Source organism: Labrus mixtus, chromosome 20 (genome assembly GCF_963584025.1).
Source record: "Labrus mixtus chromosome 20, fLabMix1.1, whole genome shotgun sequence".
NCBI lineage: Eukaryota > Metazoa > Chordata > Actinopteri > Labriformes > Labridae > Labrus > Labrus mixtus.
The window spans coordinates 11,683,323-11,702,008 of NC_083631.1; the positions used below are offsets into that span (position 1 = coordinate 11,683,323).

The following is an 18,686-nucleotide window of genomic DNA, read 5'->3' on the forward strand; positions in this document are numbered from 1 at the left end:
AAAAGGTTTATTTTGGAACAACATGACAATATAGGTCACTGTTACGCTTGCAAGGCTATAAGAAAACGGGCTAGCTATTCAGAAACAAAAACAACTTTGAGTACAAGTTGTGTTTCTTTTGTGTCTAGAATTGAGCAGCTTTGCATGACATTCAACCTTTAAGAAAATCAAAACAGTGGTGAAAAAAACATGCAATTTCTATGCACAATATGTTATTCTTATTTTTTGTAGCTTGGTTCATCTTTTAGCTATCACTAAGTGTAGACACTGTTGCAGAACTGGACACTGTGTTTAAAATGCTTATATTATATATATATATAGTATCGGTTCCCATTTTGAATCCTTGTTCCTTTTTCGTTTTTTCAAACTTGTTCCAGCCAGTTGAGCACTCAAACGTCTAGTAAGACCTCTTCGCTTGTCACAAGACTCCTCCCTTTTACCGCCATCATGACCAAACAAAGTAAAGGAAGTATGGCCTTGAGACTGTGGTATGCTGAGTCACAACAATGACTCAGCACAGTTCTCAGTTCAACTTGATACTGCTTTTCACAAGATTGAGCAATTATGTGATATGACAAGGCAAAAAAAAGACATCTAAATTGCTGAGTCACAGCAGGTACTGTGTTATATTGTTGGATACAAAGATATTATAGCCACACAGTGCTCTTCATCAACAAAATTGGTTTTATTGTTGCCTAGTTTATAGACCAACAATAAATGTAGGACAGGTTATGTTGCTTACATGAAAATGATGATAAGTAAGCAGTAGCTACATCAATCAGTCTGCATGTTTTGCTACCTGTTTCTCTTTTATTTCCTGTTACAATACGGTACAATTGTCTGTGTTTAGCACAGATGCTAAATTTCATGTCCAATAATCTTCAAGGCCCTTCAACGCTCAGTTGCACCAGTTCTCTAAACCAGGGGTTCCCAAACTTTTCATCCCGCGACCCCCAAAATAACGATGCGACAGACCGGGGACCCCTTCTGTCCCTGGAAGTGGTTAAAGCATAACGCTGCACACAGCAGCACGCACTACTAGGCCTATCCAATCCTGACATTAGAACAACAATAAAAAATACAGCAGTTAAACTAATTGAACAACATTTTTGTGTGTAATTTCACAATAATAGGTAAAATATGTAATTTCAAGTCATTTCCAGTTTGCATTTGTTTTTGAAAGGCAACTCGCGACCCCCAAGGGGGTCCCGACCCCCACTTTAGGAACCACTGCTTTATGCCACTTATTCTATTCATGCAGCTTGAGCCTTGACATGGTGTTCAGTACAATACAAAATCATGTATTATTGGTAGGAATTAAACCTCTATAAGACTTTTGAAGACAGCATTTTTTTGCTTTCAGCAATCAGAGGACTTTTCTGGCTTTCCAGACTCAGTATTTCTCAACAGTGGTATTAAGTTATGCAATAAAAAACACCTCGGTGAAAAGCATGTTATCAGCAGTTCTGGGAGTTCATGGTGCGTTCACAAGGTAAAACTAGTTCAGTTAGCAACAATAAAAAAAGGTTGATAGATTTCTCAGCCCCAAAGAACACTCTGAAACAACAAGTACAGTAAAACATTAATCAAAGGTCATTTGCCACTTTATTTGCAGTTGCAAGTAAAACAGTCAAATGAAAGTTTTTAAGATGATTGAATCATTTTTTATTTTCATAGCACTAGCCTACTGAAATTATGTAGGCCTACAACACAAAACCGTTTTAGTGTTAAAAAATATCATTTGGTTTTCCTGTTTTATCTAGACCTTAGACCTTATTAATTGTTAGATAGATAGATAGATAGATAGATAGATAGATAGATAGATAGATAGATAGAAAGAAAGATATATAGATATATAGATAGATAGATAGATAGAAAGATGGATAGATAGATAGATAGAAAGATGGATGGATGGATGGATGGATGGATGGATGGATAGATAAATAGATAAATAGATAGATAGATAGATAGATAGATAGATAGATAGATAGATAGATAGATAGATAGATAGATGGATAGATGGATAGATACTTTATTGATCCCGAGGGAATTGGAGGTAAACTGACAATCAGCCTACATTCTTTCTCACAAAAAATAAATAATTTAAAAATACATATTTTTTGTTTTTTTAATTCACATAAAATTATGATTTTATTCTCTTGAAACATCAAACGTGCTTTGTGACTGAAGTTGAGTGGTAGCTCAGAATAAACTAATAGAATATTTAACCTCAGATAAAGTGGTGAAAAATGCAACTTCATCCTCATTTCACCAGCGTCATGTGAGCTTTGCATTGGTGTGTTATAGAAGTGAGCTTTGTACTAGTTGGCGGAAATGTGGGCAGTGACGTTACGTCTGTCACGAGACCGTACGTCGGGTATAAATACAAGGAGCGACGCCTCCACCATTTCACACCAGGGAAGAAATCTGCAGGAGTTCTTGCTTCAACAGTGTTTGAACGGAACTTCTTCCTTCGTCCCGATTTTCTTTACAGTTCGTCTGCATTCCGGACAAGACTTTCTACTTGAACACTACTGAAAAGGTCGCCGTAAAGCTCTATTTTTGTACCGTTTTGTTAAGAAAAGCACAAGAAAAACGTCAGCCAAAATGGAGTCCCAAGTACGTCAGAACTACAACCGCGACTGCGAGGCCGCCGTCAACAGGATGGTCAACATGGAGCTGTTTGCCTCCTACACCTACACTTCCATGGTGAGAGAGAAACACGTTTTTACACAGAATTAATCTACACTGCAGATTCCAAAATACAATTTATATTCTGCACTGCGTGATGTGTTAAACCTTTACATTCAACCTAAAGTGGGATAGTAACCATAGACTGTATAGCATCTTATTGCATGGTGAAAGAATGAAAAATCGATACAAATGCTACTTAACTGTGTAGTGTTTGTATTATATCTTTTACTCAAAGCAGCTTTTCAGTCTCTGCGTTTCTCTGTTGTTAATATTTGCAGTCTACGGTTGTTTATCGCTGATTAGCAGGTTGCCAGATAAGGAGATCTGTATCCCCCACTCTCCTCACTGCAAAGAAAGTGCTGTGTCATGCTTACTACTCACTGACTCCCTCTTACTCATTGCTATCTGTGTCTAAACAGACAGCACACCAAAGTAATGACTCATATTATTGACCACTGGCTTCATAACTACCATTTGTTACAACCTTCTTTTCTTCCAAATAATAACCGGTTATGTCCCCTAATAACAGTTTTTGTCCTCCCCTCTTGTCTCTTACAGGCCTATTACTTCTCCCGGGATGACGTGGCCCTTCCAGGCTTCGCCCATTTCTTCAAGGAGAACAGTGACGAGGAGAGAGAGCATTCTCAGAAGCTGCTGGCCTTCCAGAACAACAGGGGAGGACGCATCTTCCTGCAGGACATCAAGGTGGGTGCAGACTGCAGAACCGGTCTTGTTATGACATATGTAACCACAGCCTGTGGGATTAATGTGCCACGCTCATTCCTGCTTGCTGTGTATTCTTTAGGCCCTGAACTATATTATACCTTTTACAATGTTAGATAACATGTTCAAAAGATACTATATCTGTTGACCGCTGTTAGTAGCAGTCCAAAGGCCTACTGCACATATAATTATTGCCTAAATAACCTATTTTCCTCTGCAATCATTTAATGATTGTGTCATGATAATGTTCAGTCTACTAAATGTACTGTTTTTCTTCTTTTTAGAAACCGGAGCGTGACGAGTGGGGCAGTGGGCTTGAGGCCATGCAGTGCGCCCTGCAGCTGGAGAAGAATGTCAACCAGGCTCTGCTCGACCTGCACAAACTGGCCTCTGAGCACGTAGACCCACATGTAAGTTGCATTAAAGATGATCTAAGAAGGCGTTGTGTAATTGATTAAATTTCAAAAGTATCTGTTTCTTTACCAAACCAACACTTTTATTTTAATTTTTTTGTCTTCTGCCCTCAGATGTGCGACTTCCTGGAGACCCACTACCTGAACGAGCAGGTGGAGGCTATCAAGAAGCTGGGTGACTACATTTCCAACCTCACCCGCATGGATGCCCACACCAACAAGATGGCAGAGTACCTGTTTGACAAGCACACCCTGGGTGGGAAAAGCTAAATGCAGAGTCAGGATTAAGCTTTCAATGAGAGTCTTAATGACAAAAAGGCTTTAAAAAAATAAACACCTTTCTGCTTTATCTGTTCATTCACTCAGCCTCAATTTAAGTCTAACCTGCTTTGTCTACGATGGTGATAAATTCTCTTGATCTGGTGGTGTCGCTGTTCTTTAATGTCATATGTCAGGATGGGTATTCATCAAGGTACGGGTTTGCCCTCGTTACCTGTAAGCCCTCCTTTTGGCACTTCTGATTGTTTCTGAAACTGAATAAACATTTTGAGCTGGATTTAAATGTGTGTTTGCATCTGTTACAGAACCTATTTTACATTGACTTAAGAATGTGGGTTATGTTAAATCACAGCGCCATGTCAGTCAGAAACATCTTTGAAAACTGGTTACAGGCTGGTCATTTCTGTGAATTCTTAAGGGGGTGCTCAAATTGTTTAATTGTAGTATCAAAAACGTTTCCTATGAAGTAATGGGGACTTTCTCTCCTGAAACCCTAACAAAGATGAGTACAGCATGAAAAATATAATTTTGTGACCGGAACATCACTGTTCTTGCAGTCTATTTCTTCCCAGGCCACTTAGCTGAATATGTAAAGAGGACACTATCATGTCATGATTTAAGCACAATTCTGAAAATAAAATAATTTCAAAGGGCATGCAATGAGCAAGCATTAAATTCTGTTAAACTGGTCAGAATATTCTCGTCCTCAGATTATGTAAATGCTGACATCAGCCATCAGTCTAACAGTTGCATCAGATTCTTTTCTGTGAATTTCACACCAAAAACTTCTCATGGAAGCTGTTTTGGATCCCTGTAGTGCAAATTGTCTAAAGATATGAGAACAGGTCAAGAATTAAAAATCTGACTAATATGTATGCATTCAAATTTTGAAGCACCAGAAGTTAAAGTATAAATCATGCAAAGTTACTGACTTTAATTAAAAAAATAAATATATATTGTACATTTCTTATGAATTAATTATTGCCATGCATAAAAATGCAACACAAACAAACATATACGTATTGTTGAGAAAAGAAAAGGTGAATATCCACCCTGAGATCAATAAGCCTCATTTCATCACAACTTCATAACTAACCTTGGTTTTTGAAATGTATTTCTAATCCAAACGTTGCAACTAAAAATAAATTATGATCATAAAATTGCTAAATGATAGTGAGAAAAAAAGTGTAGGTTCAAGTAGGCTACCTCAAAATTGTGTTGTGCAACTGAGTAAAGGGACTTTTTCACTCACTACAACTTCATCATGGACACGAGATGTTATGTGTTATATTGTTATGCATGGCGGCCCTCTGCTGGAGAAGGTTGGTAGTGCACCTCGAAGACCGAGAACTGGACTTTTTGATTGAACCTGAAATCTTGTATAATCAGTATCGCAGACACGTTGAGACAAAGTCAAAGTGAGATTCCACAGCCAACGTAGCTGTGCAAAGATGAAGATTTCAGAATTTCGAAAACGGACATCAATCAAAATGACTTTACTGCAGCAACTGTAAACTTTCAAAAACTGAGTGTCTTCATGTCTTCATGTAGGGCTGTGCTGCTTTTTTGTCAAGGTTAGGTCCTTTACTAAACTTAAAACATGTCAGAGGGATGCTTTCATGACCGACCGCTCTGTTTGGTCAGTTGCTGTCCAGGGTGCTGAAACCTGCAGATCAACTCAACTACAATCACTGAACTATTATTAATGACTCAGGTCAAATTGTTGAGCTTATCTCTGCAGTTAAAGCAATCAAAAAAAAAGCAAAATATATTATTTCATCCAAATGAGAAAACAATTCATATCCCTCCACTGTGAGACCGAGCTGCTACACTGTATAATACAGATACCTTAACATATCATTTACACTGGTAGCTGTTTAATAGAATACGAATGATAATCAATCAATGAACTTACAAGGTGGTTCAAATTGTGTCAATCATTTGGAGAGAAGTATACTCAGAGGTCACAGTGTTTGTGGAATAGGCTTGTGAAGATGTAATTTTCTGCAGTGGAGGTGCCCAGTAAGTAGTTGGCTGTGAGGGATATAGTGGAGGATTAACAGGAGGGGGGTGGGGGGGGGGGGGGGGGGGGGTGTTGTGTGCGACGACTTCTCAGCAGTCAGTGGTGCTGGATTTGTCAGGAGTACGCTTGTTTGGTTGCTAAATAGAAAAAATAGAATTTATAAAGAAGTCAAAGAAGATAGACGGACTGATACCGGGCCAGGGTGAGTGATGTCTTCTAGAGTTCTATGATTCTTTTGAATGTATTGTATGTTTTTATTTTTTATTAAGGAGTATATTTTCTTATCTATTAATCAAAAGTTGTTGTTTGTAATCGGCTTATTTCAAGCATTTAACTCATTGTGAATATTTTGATGCTTTAACTCGAGAATTACTCGACCACAAAACTAATCAGGATTAATAGTGGTCGGCTTTAAACACACTAATAACGTCCTTCACCACTATTTATTCCCGTGTCTATTCTGTTTTTATCTCTCCTTGTATAACTGTTGGTAAAATCTGGTATGAGGCAGCTATGGTCACAGTGAGGGTTAATGTTGACATGTTGTATTTAATAGTTCAAATCTTCTTCTATGGCACGTTGATGAATGCATTTAATTAAGTAAGTTGAGAGAAACATTTGATTTTACACATATTGGAGGATGTTTTCCTAAACTGTAATAGATTAGTTGAAGTGGATTATCGGAAGGCTAATGCGAAGCTATTTGTAGAGTGTGTGTTCACGTGCAGTCACTTGAATACACCTCCACACTACCTCTATGTACTCTGACAGCCAATGTGAAGTTTTGAGTAATAAGACTATTCAGTCATGTAGCTTGATGTACGGGGAACAAGTAAGATAAGCTCGATTGGATGATTGTTAGCAGCTTATATACCTTAATGCAGAAGGAATGTCTTGGCTTTTGTGACATTTCAATGCTGCAGACACAAAGCGAACAGTGGAAGGTCCTGTGGCTCAGTCGGTAGAGTCGTTGCCTCTCGACCCTCAACCGAGGGTTCGATCCCCAGCTGGACAACATGTCCGATTTGTCTTTGGGCAAGACATTTAACCCTGAATTGCTCCCGCTGCTTCGGTGGTGGTGTATGAATGGGATAAGTTACTTCTGATGGATGATACTACGTTGCGACCACTACTATCAATGTGTGAATGTTGAATGTTGAACATATATAGTGCCTTTCATGGAACCCAGGACGCTTAAAAGGAAATTAAAGATCAAAAGTAAAGTTTGCAGCAAGGATTCATGTCAGCCACGGATAATTTATTTCCCTCGGAACTTCTGCAGAAAAATCACAAATTGATGAAACTGTTGGACTTTTGTGAAACATACTGATTGACTTTATTGACTGCAAGACAAGGTTATATGCATCTTATTCTTATCAAGATGGTTAAATTCTTTAACTTCTTTAACTTGATACTATGTTCAAATTAGTGTTAGCTGAGGGAAAGAAGTTCAGAATGAATATTATAAATTGTATTACAGCAGCTCAAAGGAAAAGGTAGCCCAAAACATATTGAAATTTTTTTTTATTAGAATTGTCATACTTGTAATTAATTTCCTTTCTAGTCTTTCCAATGTAAAGAATTTAAAATATCAAAAAGATGTCTGCAATAAACACGTTGCAATTCATGTTACCCTCTCATTAAGATGTTGCAACATTTTAGCAAAGTACATACCCCAGTTGTTGTTGTTTTTTTTTGTTGTTGTTATTTTCAACCAAAGAAGTAAAAGAAAATTCTGATATGATTTTTATATGGTTTATTTTTTCCGTCCAACTGCTAAAAATATGAACAATGATGATGACAAATGCCAACGTTACTAACATGTGCATGTAAATACCTCCATTATTTGAGCAGGGTGTGGGAAGCCTTATGAGGCCTCGGTTGAGTTCAAAGCTGTGAGCTTTTAGACGGATAAAATTCCCCACCGGCTGTTCACCTCCAATCTGTCAGCAGGCGGATCAGAGCAGAGACCAGTCAAAAACCTGCCCAAATGGCTACACCTGTCTGAAGCAACATTTCTGTATATAATGTATATTCTGTCTTCTGATGTCAAAAGCCAATGTGTTTCTTTGGTGGTGCATAACTTTGATGTGGACAAGTTAATATACCAAACTACAGATTCAGGGATTTTTTTTTTATTGGGCAGAAGAAGTCCTCTTCTGGACAAACTCTGATTTGTTTTTATGGTCAAACACAACAAAAACATTGGCAGAGTGGGAGTCTTAGTAAGACATGTCCCAGTGACATTTTAAGAGGAGGAAACACTAACAACGATTTAAATACATCCAATCATATAGGGCATTTGAATAACAGACATCGAAAATGTAAAAAAAGAGTGATGAAGCTGTAGTGTTATTTTATTGGTATTGATATCAGGCCTGATTTTCACAATCAGTGAATCCCTATATGAAACTACTTGTTTGTTTGTTCTATCCTGTATATAAATGGCTGAAAACTCATCTCTCTAAATGAAAGACTTCCATTAACCTTTGTGTCAGTGGCATTTTATATATTCAGTGTTTTCCATTTAGTGTCAGAACTGCTTTAGTTTGTGAAACTCTTAAACAACAGAGCAGCATCGACTTAGACAGCATCGTTCTTTCAACTTAACGTCAGTTTTCATAATGTCTGTGAAGGTTTGCAGTCATCCACTTCATCATAACTCAAAGCTTGGTCCAAAAGGCAACCTTTACCAAGTCCATTTGGCTTTTTGATCAAGCTTGAAATTCAGCTTTCATTTACTTTTGAAAAACTCTGACCCAGCAGACAGACAGCGACCTAAACCTGACAAGGTTTCTGACTCACTGATGTAAGATTCTGGCAGCAGTCCAGCCTAAACCTGCAGTGACCCAGATAACAGCTGTGCATATTATCCTGATTTTGGGGTGTTCTGAACCTGAGCTAAAATGTCATGATGTTAACAGAAAGCCATGTTATTAACAGCAGCATGAGACAGCACAAAGAGACTGTCTCTCTATAAAGTACTTACAGCAGCAACATAAGCTGCTGGCTGATATTAGACATTTGTTTAATATCAAATATTCATACACTTTCATTTACCTCTAATATGTCCTTGCTATTTTAAAACATTTCATATCATTGTATTTTTTTTAAACGACTGCTCCTTTTAAAATCAAATCAATCTAATGGTTGTTGTGGGTTTCGCTGAAGAGTTTTAGTGTCTAAAAAAACATTTCAGAGGCCTATTGCCCAGAGACTGTTTTTGGACAGAGTGGACACTTCCAATTCACTATATGAGCATTGTTAATGCATTTTCGCTCAGCGGAATTTGCCAGAAAAGTTTATTTCTTCTATTATATTTTCCTATAGACACAAATACACTTGAATGACCTTGAGTCCTTTACAGGTCAAAACCATGAGGACGCTAGTGGAGCGTTAAACTAAGTCAGCTTTCATATGCCATTCATTTTCATTATAGTTCATGTAGCATGAAGCTTGTGTAAAAAAAAAAAAAGACTAAGTGAAAACTATCCTTTACTCTAAGTTACATCCTGGAGGACCAGGTCAGAGTGTGAATTGTTTGTAAGAATCACAGTTTAAGACTTAAACTTTAAAAGTTAGCAGATTTCCCTCCTTTTTTGTTAAAGACACAGTTTAAAACATGTAAAATAAGTTGTCTTTGGAAAATTTACTTATTTTCTTCTTGCAAAGAGTTAGATGAAAAGATGGACAGCATTGGTCCATTAATAACCTCAAGCTATAGCATCAGCTAGCTTAGCATAATGTTATAAAAAACTGGAAACTACCTGTAGCACTGTCCAAATGAAATACATTCTGCCGACCAGTACCTCTAGAGTTCTCTTGTTAACTTTTTAAATGTCATTATCTTAATCCATACAAAACTGCTGTGTACCTAAAGGATACTGTGCCATTTCATTTTGGATTATTTGCAAGGCTTCTGCTATGAATAGTTGCTGTCATCCAGCAGAAATTCTGGGAAGTGGTCGTACCCGGTAAAGACAAGTTGTTTAAATTGTATTTATATTGTTTCCTTTGCCAGAATCAGGCTTGTTTTCCCTTTGTTATGTTTAAAGCTAACTAGCTGCTAGCTGTAGCTTTAATCCAGATAGCCAATAAGCATATTTCACACGCACACACACACACGCACGCACACACGCACGCACACACACACACACACACACACACACACACACACACACACACACACACACACACATCTTTGTCTCTAATCGCATGCTTATGCAATTCAGGGAGATAAAAGGGATAATATAAATAATATAAAACAGCTCCACCAAAATCAAATCTCATTATGGAAATATGTTTACTGTGTGTGTATTTCTCTCTTCTGTCATGGGAGAGGATAATCAGCAGACAGAGGGAGAAAACAGAGGGGTGGGATGAAGGAGACATGATAGTGGGATGGGCGGAGAAAGGGGAGGAGTCTGGAGAGCCAAACGTCCTTAATTTGTTTAAGCTGAGGGATTTTCAGATTACCTTTGGCAATTAATCTTGTTACATAGCTGTGCAGCGACAGAGGGACGTCCATGGGTGAGGGCTGTGTCAGTGTAAAAAGGTCATTGTGTGTAAGAGATAGTAAACATTAATGCCCGTTAAAATCTTTATATTTAATGAGTAATATTCACAAATGGCCTGATTGATTGTTAAAACTGGTCGTTTTTTTTTGTTTTTTTTTTAAATATTAGTTTTAACAAAGTCCACAAAAGATAACTGTATGGGGTTTTCGATGGTTAAATGTAGTGAATTCAATAAGCTTTTTCTCATGGAAGGAATTCTAAATATCACAGTACAACAATAAAGGATGTAAAGATGAGATGCTTCAGTTTTTGTTTACACCTGTTCTACCATTAAGGTCAGAATGAAAGTCCTTGTGTATCAAGGTGTGTGTGTGTGTGTGTGTGTGTGTGTGTGTGTGTGTGTGTGTGTGTGTGTGTGTGTGTGTGTGTGTGTGTGTGTGTAAATGGTAAAATGGACTTGAGCTTGTACTACTCAAAGCCGTTTTAAACCGCAGGTGTCGCTGTAGGTGTCACACCTACCCATTTACACACTGATGGCAGACGTTGCTATGTGAAGTGTCCATCCGTATTAACTAATCCCATTTATTCACACCACAGCGGCTGCAAATTAGGGTTAAATGTCTTGCCCAAGGACACATTGACGCGTGGCTGCAGGAGCTTGGAATCAAAACCCCAACCTTTCAGTTGAAAGACAACCAACTCTACCACTGAGCCACATCCAAATCAAAAGGATTATTATGTGAGAGTAATGAGCTGCAGGACTCAGTTTTGCTCTTTCTTTGACACACTGCCATCTTGTGTCGGGGCGAGGTTAAGATGAAGAGTGGATTAATTAAGACAAAAATGAGGGCCTATAGCATTCAACATCGTTATCCATAAAGTTTGTTTGCAAGATTTCCAAAGAGCTCACATCACAAGTATTATCTATCATGTTGTCACAGTGGAACAGGAATATTGGAGCTCAGTCTCTCTTTATCCACGCATTATTTAAAGGTGGTATAGGCTTAGTGCTAAATGTGTTATCACAACAGATAAAAAAATATTTTCTTCTGTTGGATTTTTTAACCAGATACAGATAATGTTTATTATCTCTTTGAAAATAAACAAAATTGTTACACTTTTTATCGCCAGTCGTAGTTCATTTGCATCCAATAACAGTTTGTTGAACTAGTTGTCTTAAGTCTTCAAACCATTGGTTTCAGAAAGGACATAATTCCACCTGACTGTACATAGTTAAAGTAAAGCATTAGAATGAAGTTTTAATTAATTAAAACCCTGTATAAAGCTATAGGTGCAATTCTGTTTTAAACCGCTCCTTAAACTTCCTATGACTCCTTATGACAACAAAATGGTCAAGGACCATATGTGTCAATTATTTTGTTTAAATTTCTGATGTGTTCCACCAATCATAATTTTTTAATCAAATATTAACCCTTTACAGTTTGTATCATGTTCGACTGATTTGATTTTTTTTTTGTGCAATGTTAGATTTAAAGAAAATAGTGACACTTTTCCTCCAATGACCATATTTTTGTAGGAGGATGCACCTGCTCCTGCATCCACAAACTCCTGCTCTCGGCAGTGGCTTTTAGATTTTTGCACCTTGCAATTTGCTGGGCTGAGTATTATTATGAGACAGCTGATAAAGTTGTTGTTGTTTGGCATGGGGGCAAGAGCTCATGTTAATATCTAAATTAACATGGAGGGGATTGAACTTCTATTTGGTCTGTTTATGTGAAAGATACATTTTTCATTTAATGCATTTTTAGAATAAGCATGTAGAAATCATGGAGCGAGCTATGTTTTAGGCTGGGATTAATGTACGGTATAACCCTCCTATTGAAGTTTTACATTTTTGCTTTAAGATACACATTATCAATTCACCAGTATTATGTCTGAGTTCATCATACTTATTATTTGGTACAGTAGCTTTAGACTGATGATGCCTTTTTCTTGCAGAGAAGATAGCGAGCCGTAAAGAGTGGAAGATATGTCATTTGAACTTAACTTGTATGTGTCCATCCTAAACAAATGATTCTTGAGGTCTTGTGTTGGGAACCAGAGGGTCGCGAGTTTGCGGCCCAAGTCTGGAAGTTGGTCTGGTAGCTGAAGAGGTGCTAGTTTACTTCCTGTGCACTGCCAAGGTGCTCTTGAGCAAGGCACTGAACCTCATCCCACAGATCATGATCGCTTGCTGTGGGCGAGCCCTCACTCTGACATCTCTCCATTAGTGCATTTCCATAGGATACTGTTTGTGCATGTGTGTATTTCGGCCTATGAGTGTGTAGCAGAGTGTAAAACCGAATTTCCCCTCGCTGGATTAATAAAGTATAAATTACAAGCATTATTATTAAAATGTACTGGGCCAAACCCAATCTTCCATATGAGAAACGACTGATCCTACCACTGAGCCATCTTAAATTTCATGCTGGGATTTAGCTTCTAGTTGAGAAAAATCTCTGGAAAAAAAACATTGTTCTCTGTGAGAACTGCTGGTGTTTGTGTGATGCTTGAACTTAACTGTAAATATACTGGATGGTGCACGGCAGGAGATTGAATCAGGGATGGAGAGTGAGAAAGGATTACATGGATTATTGCCAGGTGAAGGGTCAAAACAGATAGAGCTTTTAAGGACACATCTATAGAGGGAACAAATGTGACCCAGGTTCAGTGTTTTTGCGAAAGTTAAATGTCTCCTCATTTTTTGATCAAAGATTAGGAATTCACTGACTGTGTATCTTGTTCGTCCTCCTTTAATTTCGCAGAGCCATGCGACTGGTAAGTGTGGCGGGTGCCCGCCTCCGCAGGGCCGCAGAGGAGGAGGAAAAAGAGAGGGAGCCCCCACCTCCTGCACCCCCCTCACACCACTCAAACCACCAGTTTGCCAGCATGAAGAACAAGTTCTTCAACGAGCTCACACACCTGCCAAGTGAGCAAACATACACATCCATTGATGCAACATATAAACCCCAAATGAACATTCACCTACATATACACCATCATCAACCTCAATCACTCCGTTCATCTCCAATTGAATTCCATTTGATTCATGTCATCATTCTGTCCTTTCTCATTTCTTCACATGACCACTCTGCTCTATCCTCAAGATCATAAACTTAAAAGTAAGTTATTCTGTTGTTATGTTGTTTTTCCTGTTCATCATAAAAAAAAACATATATGTCGTATCATTAACTACTGACGAAAACAGCTATGTATTGACAATTGGGGTTCAAAGACGCTCTGCCATGAGAGTAGAAGTTTGACGGGAGCGTTAAGAAGACAAAACCTTGACCAGCATAAAAGAAAGTTAGGAATTAAAAAAAGGAGAAAACAACTCACACAATCACAACAATTCAAGTTATAAATATTCTCCTGCCTGGAGGAATTAACCATGGCCCTTCAGGCTGTGTTACCACGAGGTACTCTCTGACACTATTGTATTAATTGATAGAGGAACATCTTGCCCTGCGAATAGTTCTTAAATTAAAAGGATTAAAACAAATGCAGTCTAACATCATTCCCCGCTTTTTGATACAGTATGTTTGAGATTAAGCCCCAAATTTAAAATGGCTAAAATAAAAGATGTTTTATATAATAATGACTCAAATGGCAATGTGAAAGGGGGATAAAGTTATGGACCTACAGAGAATATACTTTGGAAGGGACAACAAATTGAGCAAAACGATAATTACTTCTTTTACAGATCAAAAACCAACGCATTGGTCATTTAAATAATTATTGGATTAAAATCCTCTTTGAATAAGTTTATCCGTTATAAAATGTTTATCCTTTCAGAAGTTGTTGAGGATTCAGTAAACCTAAGTCACACTGACCTAACAGATAAACGAACGTCCTTATCAATACAGCCAAGAGGCTAGCAAAGAAAGAAAAAAAATGCCAATTTCTTCTTCTAGGGCTCATTTTTAACCATGGAACCATCTTTATTTTTATGACACCAACATTGATCTCAAAGTGCTTTTCTCCAATGCCCTAAAAGTCAAGGTCACCTCAGTTTAAGCCCTCACTCAAGGTCACTGCTCTTTCTTATCAAATGGTCCAACATGCCAACCTCGGTTTTACCCTCTTCCTCCAGTGCCCATGTGGGCTGTGGGAGCCATTGTGGTTGTGGTCCTTGCCCTTATCGCCTGCATGGGTTTCTGCATCTACAAGAAGTGCTGCAACAAGGCCAAGAAGCCCAAGAAAGTCCGTGAAAGGAAGGGTGGACGAGGGCGCAGAAAGAAGGACAAGGATGGAGAGGACGGGGACGAGAAGAAGGTAAAACAAAACTATGTGTAGAGGAGCGTGATCGAGAGTTTTGGCAGACATTTTCACTACATACATTTCTCAAACTAGCAGGGTAAACAAAGTTTCACTAATCAAAAACAATGCAAGTTTGAAAATGACAAAAACAGCAGCCTATAGTAAAAAAAGTTTCCATAGTTTGATTAAAGGTTTACTTTTGCCTTTTGAGCGATGCACTTGTTGCCTTCAAGCGTTGTCTTTACCACAAGCCTGTGTGTGGTAAATAAAGAACTGGAATTGTTAGCTAGTTAGAATAGCTTACTACAAATAGAGGAAACTGGGTTTGTCTAAAGGTAACAACATATCAAGGCTGGTAAGTAGATTTTGTTACCTGTTGACACAGCTACAATACATGTTTCCCTCCTTTTCCAGACTCCATGATGACCTTACTTGCTGCTAGCAGTAACATCATGCTCAATGTAAAGGTATAAGCGCGGCATTGATCGTCTAATATGACGCTTGTTATTTTATTTCTCAAAATGTCAAACAGTACTTTAATGTCAGTTCAAACGATACATTTTAGAGACATGCATCAGGATAAGAACATGGATGTCTTTTCACAGGCTGACAGATGCAGTTAGGAGCTGCAGCAGTGCTCCCTGCCTCAGTGTCCACAGCTGTTTGGCTTTGATCCAGGTTAATGGATAAAATGACAGCTTAAATCTCTTTGCCTATGTGTTACTCCGCCAGCATCCGTCTGTGACATCAACATATAACTTCATTAAATCAGTTTAAGTGCGGGGCGATATAAACTACTGCAGCAAAACCAAATTAGCTTGAATAACAAATGTGTGTAATAAACTACACGTCTATAAACCATTGTGTCTTCCAGGATGGAGAGGAAGAGAAAGAGGAAGAGAAGGAGTCCTTAGGGAAATTGGAGTACTCACTGGACTATAGCTTCACTGATAACCAAGTAAGCACATACAGAGTTTATGTGGTTTCATTGGTCTAAAATTAAACTTGGATTATGGACTCAAGAAGGCCTGCAGTTTAACTAATCTCCCCCTCCTTCTCCAGCTGATAGTTGGTATCATCCAGGCCCAGGACCTACCAGCCATGGACATCGGTGGGACCTCAGATCCTTATGTTAAAGTCTACATGCTGCCCGACAAGAAGAAGAAGTTTGAGACCAAAGTCCAGCGCAAGAACCTGTGTCCGGTCTTCAATGAGACTTTCACCTTTAAGGTCTGTACATAAACACTGGAGATCATGCTGACAAATAAACATGAAAACTAAAAGTGTTCATTTTAAACTTCTGTCCCTCTCCAGATACCATACAGTGATTTGGGTGGTCAGACTCTGGTACTACAGGTGTTTGATTTTGACCGTTTTGGTAAACATGATGTCATTGGTGAGATCAAGATCCAAATGAACACAATAGACCTCGCGCAGCCAATACATGAATGGAAGGATCTGGTTGGAGGAGAGAAAGAGGAGGTACTTGTTTGTCCATAAAAATAGTTCCATAGGATCAAAATACATTTTTGCCAACACTTTAAGTCACAAAAGCATGGTCCAATTTGACAAACTCATATGTTTTTTTTTTCTTTCTTTACAGCAAGAAAAGCTTGGTGATATTTGCATTTCACTTCGTTATGTCCCCACGGCTGGTAAGCTAACAGTTAATATCATGGAAGCCAAGAACCTGAAGAAAATGGATGTCGGAGGACTGTCAGGTAAACACACTAACTTATTTGTTCCAAAGGCTGTCAGTCAATTAGTCATTTGGTTCACAATGGCTCTCCTGATCCAGTAACTAATATCACGCCTTTTTCTCAGATCCCTTTGTTAAGGTGGTGCTGCAACACAACGGAAAACGACTGAAGAAGAAGAAGACCTCAGTCAAACAAAACACTCTGAATCCTTACTTTAATGAGAGCTTTAGCTTCGAGATACCATTCTCCCAGATCCAGGTTTGTGCTTTTCAGTTTCAGTTAATGTCCCATTTACTAGTTCTACCTGATCATAACAACTTAACTTGGGCTAGCAGCAGGTCTCTAAAAGGGAAGATGTTTGTCATAGGGACAGAAACATCTAAACTTTTTAAAGGACTATTAAAGGGTGTATTTCTGTGCTGTAGAAAACTACATAGAAGCATTTACAAACTCACTATTCTCCCGTGTCTGAAGGATAAGCACAATATAAACTCTGAAAATGTAGGTGGCTGATATATCCAAACATTTAAACACTGGTTTGGGTCAAGTGCTAAAAATGTCTTCCTAGATTCCCTCTTTTTTTAAATCAGTGATTATGGCACACCTTGTTATAAAAGTAAAGCCTTCAGCCGAGCCCTTATTACCCATATGACATCATACAAGCTTTTTATGCCTGGCTGAAGGGTACATGGAATGTTTATAGTCGAAGAAAAATATTCCCTTTACCACTTCTTCTAATAAGCCAAATGGAAATATGAACAGACAGAAAAAATTGTTCTCACTACGACTTCTTCTCGTTTGTTTTTTTTCATCCACAGAAAATCCAAGTGCTGATCACCGTGTATGACTACGATAAGCTGGGCAGCAACGACGCTATCGGAAAGTGCTGGATCGGCTTCGGTGCCTCAGGCGTGGGGCTTCGCCACTGGTCAGACATGCTGGCCAATCCCAGGCGTCCGGTGGCCCAGTGGCACTCGCTGTGCCCAGAGGAGGAGGTAGATGCTGCTCTGAAGGCCCCAATCCGCTAAATATACTCTCACACACATATTGTTTACCATCATCTGCATAGAGAGGTATCATTTTCATCATAACACAGAACGAATGACTGCTAACTTGAAGTTTTGATGTTTTTCAGTATCGATTTTGTAACATTTGATATTGGGTTCTCTTTGTACGAATGTGTGCTTTATATTTTTTGCATACATACCTTAGAAATACATATGAAGCGAAATTTGCATATAAATAGCTTACAAACTTTGATGGTACTCCAACAATTGACTGTTGCACTTACATAGTTAGACTACTAAGAAGACAATTTAAAAAAAAAACTAATTTCAAGTAGAATATTAAGGTAGAATTTAAGTACCCTTAAAAAAAAACCTGAAAACTAAATCATTGGATCTCTTCATCTTTCACATCTTTCTGCTTCTAGTTCATAACACAGGCTTCATGTTTAAATGAAATATCTCTAGTCCAGCCATAAAAAGTGTGAAGATTTATACTGCATCTGTTTTATTTTTTCCTTTAGTTTTCTTCTTTGTAACCTCGGTACCTCTCTTATTTTCCAAACAATGTAAACTTGATTTGTCCTGGGAAATGTATTGTATTTGTTTTTTGGTCTGTCTTCTTGTGTCTTCTTGTGTACATGTATTTGAATGAGTGGAGACTCTCCCTGGAGTGTCTATTGAGTGTGTCTATTGATATGATATGTGTGTATTATAAAGCTGTTTGAAGTTTTACCTTTGGTTCTTATTGTGTGATTGTAAATAAATAGCTGAACAAATGAAACCAAACGACAACAGATGGTTAAGCGGATGGATGGATGAACATGAATACACACGGAATTAATACCATCATGTGCAAACATGATAGCTTTTCAATTGCACACTAGCAGAAAGTATCTGTCTCACACACGCACACACACACACACACACACACACACACACACACACACACACACACGGTTAAAGATGACATAATCTTTAGAAAGATCCTTTTGAATGATTATATGTTTATGACATATCGTGAATACATGAGAAGATTGTCCTCTTTTGTGTATCACTGATAGTGTCAAAGT

At 38.2% G+C, this 18,686-nt stretch overlaps 2 protein-coding genes across 3 annotated transcripts; both read left to right on the top strand.

The window, feature by feature from the left end:
• The first annotated feature begins 2,400 nt into the window (after positions 1–2,400).
• On the top strand, positions 2,401–4,386 carry LOC132995410 (ferritin, liver middle subunit). The gene is made up of 4 exons (XM_061065376.1): positions 2,401–2,709; positions 3,253–3,399; positions 3,702–3,827; positions 3,945–4,386. Exons 1-4 carry the CDS (start codon positions 2,608–2,610, stop codon positions 4,098–4,100), a joined length of 531 nt encoding a protein of 176 aa, XP_060921359.1. The 5' UTR covers positions 2,401–2,607; the 3' UTR covers positions 4,101–4,386.
• Positions 4,387–6,178: 1,792 nt separating this feature from the next.
• Positions 6,179–18,348, top strand: syt5a (synaptotagmin Va). Of its 2 annotated transcripts, XM_061026853.1 has the most exons (10): positions 6,179–6,334; positions 13,415–13,578; positions 13,757–13,771; positions 14,743–14,924; positions 15,784–15,867; positions 15,972–16,139; positions 16,224–16,391; positions 16,513–16,630; positions 16,734–16,867; positions 17,428–18,348. In XM_061026853.1, exons 2-10 carry the CDS (start codon positions 13,419–13,421, stop codon positions 17,635–17,637), a joined length of 1,239 nt encoding a protein of 412 aa, XP_060882836.1. In that variant the 5' UTR covers positions 6,179–6,334; positions 13,415–13,418; the 3' UTR covers positions 17,638–18,348. The 2 variants fall into 2 exon arrangements, with proteins under 2 accessions (XP_060882836.1, XP_060882837.1); XM_061026854.1 differs by lacking the exon at positions 13,757–13,771.
• The last annotated feature ends 338 nt before the right edge of the window (positions 18,349–18,686 follow it).

What these genes read in the sequence shown, in the direction of transcription:
- LOC132995410 (XM_061065376.1), top strand. Translation starts at nt 2,608, where the DNA reads ATGGAGTCCCAAGTACGTCAGAACTACAACCGCGACTGCGAGGCCGCC. An exon ending in TCTTCCTGCAGGACATCAAG is followed by an intron (nt 3,400 to 3,701) that starts GTGGGTGCAGAC and finishes TCTTCTTTTTAG; the next exon opens with AAACCGGAGCGTGACGAGTG. An exon ending in CTGAGCACGTAGACCCACAT is followed by an intron (nt 3,828 to 3,944) that starts GTAAGTTGCATT and finishes TTCTGCCCTCAG; the next exon opens with ATGTGCGACTTCCTGGAGAC.
- syt5a (XM_061026853.1), top strand. Translation starts at nt 13,419, where the DNA reads ATGCGACTGGTAAGTGTGGCGGGTGCCCGCCTCCGCAGGGCCGCAGAG. An exon ending in ATGAGACTTTCACCTTTAAG is followed by an intron (nt 16,140 to 16,223) that starts GTCTGTACATAA and finishes GTCCCTCTCCAG; the next exon opens with ATACCATACAGTGATTTGGG. An exon ending in GGATGTCGGAGGACTGTCAG is followed by an intron (nt 16,631 to 16,733) that starts GTAAACACACTA and finishes CCTTTTTCTCAG; the next exon opens with ATCCCTTTGTTAAGGTGGTG.